The 1,648-nt window shown below is 68.0% G+C and overlaps 1 protein-coding gene across 1 annotated transcript in view; it reads right to left on the bottom strand.

The window, feature by feature from the left end:
• Window positions 1-401, bottom strand: part of LOC115307140 (anion exchange protein 2-like) — an 11,009-nt gene extending 10,608 nt beyond the window's left edge. Inside the window, exon 1 of the mRNA XM_029957967.1 lies at window positions 342-401. Coding sequence (XP_029813827.1) covers window positions 342-401 — 60 coding nt within the window. The remainder of the gene's footprint in view (window positions 1-341) is intronic.
• Between the last annotated feature and the right edge of the window lie 1,247 nt (window positions 402-1,648).

Genomic DNA, 1,648 nt, shown 5'->3' with positions numbered 1-1,648 from the left:
GGCACCGTGGGCACCGAGGGCACCGCCACAGCTGCGGCACCAACGGCACCGGCACCGCGCCAGCCCCAAGGGCACTCACCGCCCCGGCACAGCTGGCCTGGCCTGCCCTGGGGGGCTGCTGTGGGGCACAGCCCTGCCCCACGGCTGAGCTGCTCTGCCAGCACCCCACAGCCCTGCCCACGCCTGAGCAATGTGGCGGTGCCACGGGGCACTTCCAGCACCCCACAGCCCAGTGATGGGGCCGTGCTGTGCCACCCCTCACCCCTCCGGGCAGCATCAGGGGGTGCAGCCCCCCGCCCCCCCAGCCGCGGGGCTGTGCCCGCCGCCACAGTGGCACTTACGCTCTGGAAGGCTGTGGAGACGATGTGGTGGAGCTCGGAGGACACCTGGGAGTGGGTCATGGTGCCGGCACGGCCCCCGGCACCGTCAGCTTAGCCCTTCTCCTTCTCGCGGGGGCTCAGGGGTCGCTGTCGGGGCAGCATAACCTGGGGGGAAAGAGGGGGCTCAGGGGGTGTCCCCAGGGCAGTGCCGTGGGCAGGGGCCAGGGCTGCCCCTCCTCGGGCCGTGCTGGCTCCAGGCTGGTTTGTCTTGGCCACTGGTTGGAATGGGAGAGCTGTGGCCAAGACAAACGCCGGGAGGGGAGCAGAGCCGGGGCAACGGGACCCCGGGCAAGCACCCAACCCCGCAGGGTGTGGGCAGGGTGCCAGACCCAGGGGGCCACAGCAGTGCCTGACCCCCCAAAGCCCCACAGTTCCCCTGCCCAACCCAACTTCATCCCACACTTGCCCCTCGGCAGCTCCCTGGGCCCCGCGCTGACCCCTCCGGCACCGGCGTGAGGGTTTATTGCTGCGGGAGGTGGCCCCACGTGACGGTGGGGACCGAGGAGGGTGGTGACGGATGACTGCGTCTCACATGGGTGGCATCACCGTCCTCGTCACCATCACTGCTGGGGTGCCAGCACGGTGGCCACAGTGAGGCTCGAGGAGTCGTGATCTCAGCATTTGCCAAAGCCGCGGCTTCTCAAGCCCTCACCAAGGCCCTACATCCCACCTTTTCCCAAAATTCGGTGCTACCCTGCTCCGGCTGCTCCCTAATCCCCCGCTCCCGGGGCCAGAGCCAGCACATCCACATTCCAGCGAGCAGATTATCCGCCCTGCCACGCCGCTCTCCCCGGGCGCCCGCCAAGCCGCCGCCAGCATTCAAAACCCCCCCCAAATTCCGGATGGGACCCTCCTCCGGGGAGACATGGTGCTGGGCTACCACCTCGGTGGGTGCTGGGGTGCTGGAGCAGGATGGCATTGCTGTTCCCAGTGCTAAGCAGCTTTTGGGGTTTAATCCTGTGGGCAGCTCAGGATTAGTTTGGGAACACGCTGGGATTGTTCTCGGGAACATCGCGCTCCCACCATAATGCCCAAAAAGGGGGTCCCAGCCCCCTGACCCCCAGGTGCCACCACAGAGACCCGGTAGGACAGTGGCACAGGGGACATGCAGTCCCTGGGAGCCAGGGGCATGACCTCACTGGAAAGGGTGATGGCAGCCAGGGGGGCAGAGGGACACTTCTGCTTTCCGCAGGGGTGGCTGAGTCACAGACAGGCAGCGGCCCAGGGCGGCCAGCGGCTCCACCCCTGTGGAGCCAGCCCTGATCGGA

The sequence above is a fragment of the Manacus vitellinus genome, unplaced genomic scaffold (genome assembly GCF_001715985.3).
Source record: "Manacus vitellinus isolate BGI_N305 unplaced genomic scaffold, ASM171598v3 scaffold_130_pilon, whole genome shotgun sequence".
Taxonomy (NCBI): Eukaryota; Metazoa; Chordata; class Aves; order Passeriformes; family Pipridae; genus Manacus; species Manacus vitellinus.
The sequence above is the reverse complement of the archived record's forward strand: the minus strand, read 5'-3'. Positions and strand labels throughout refer to the sequence as shown.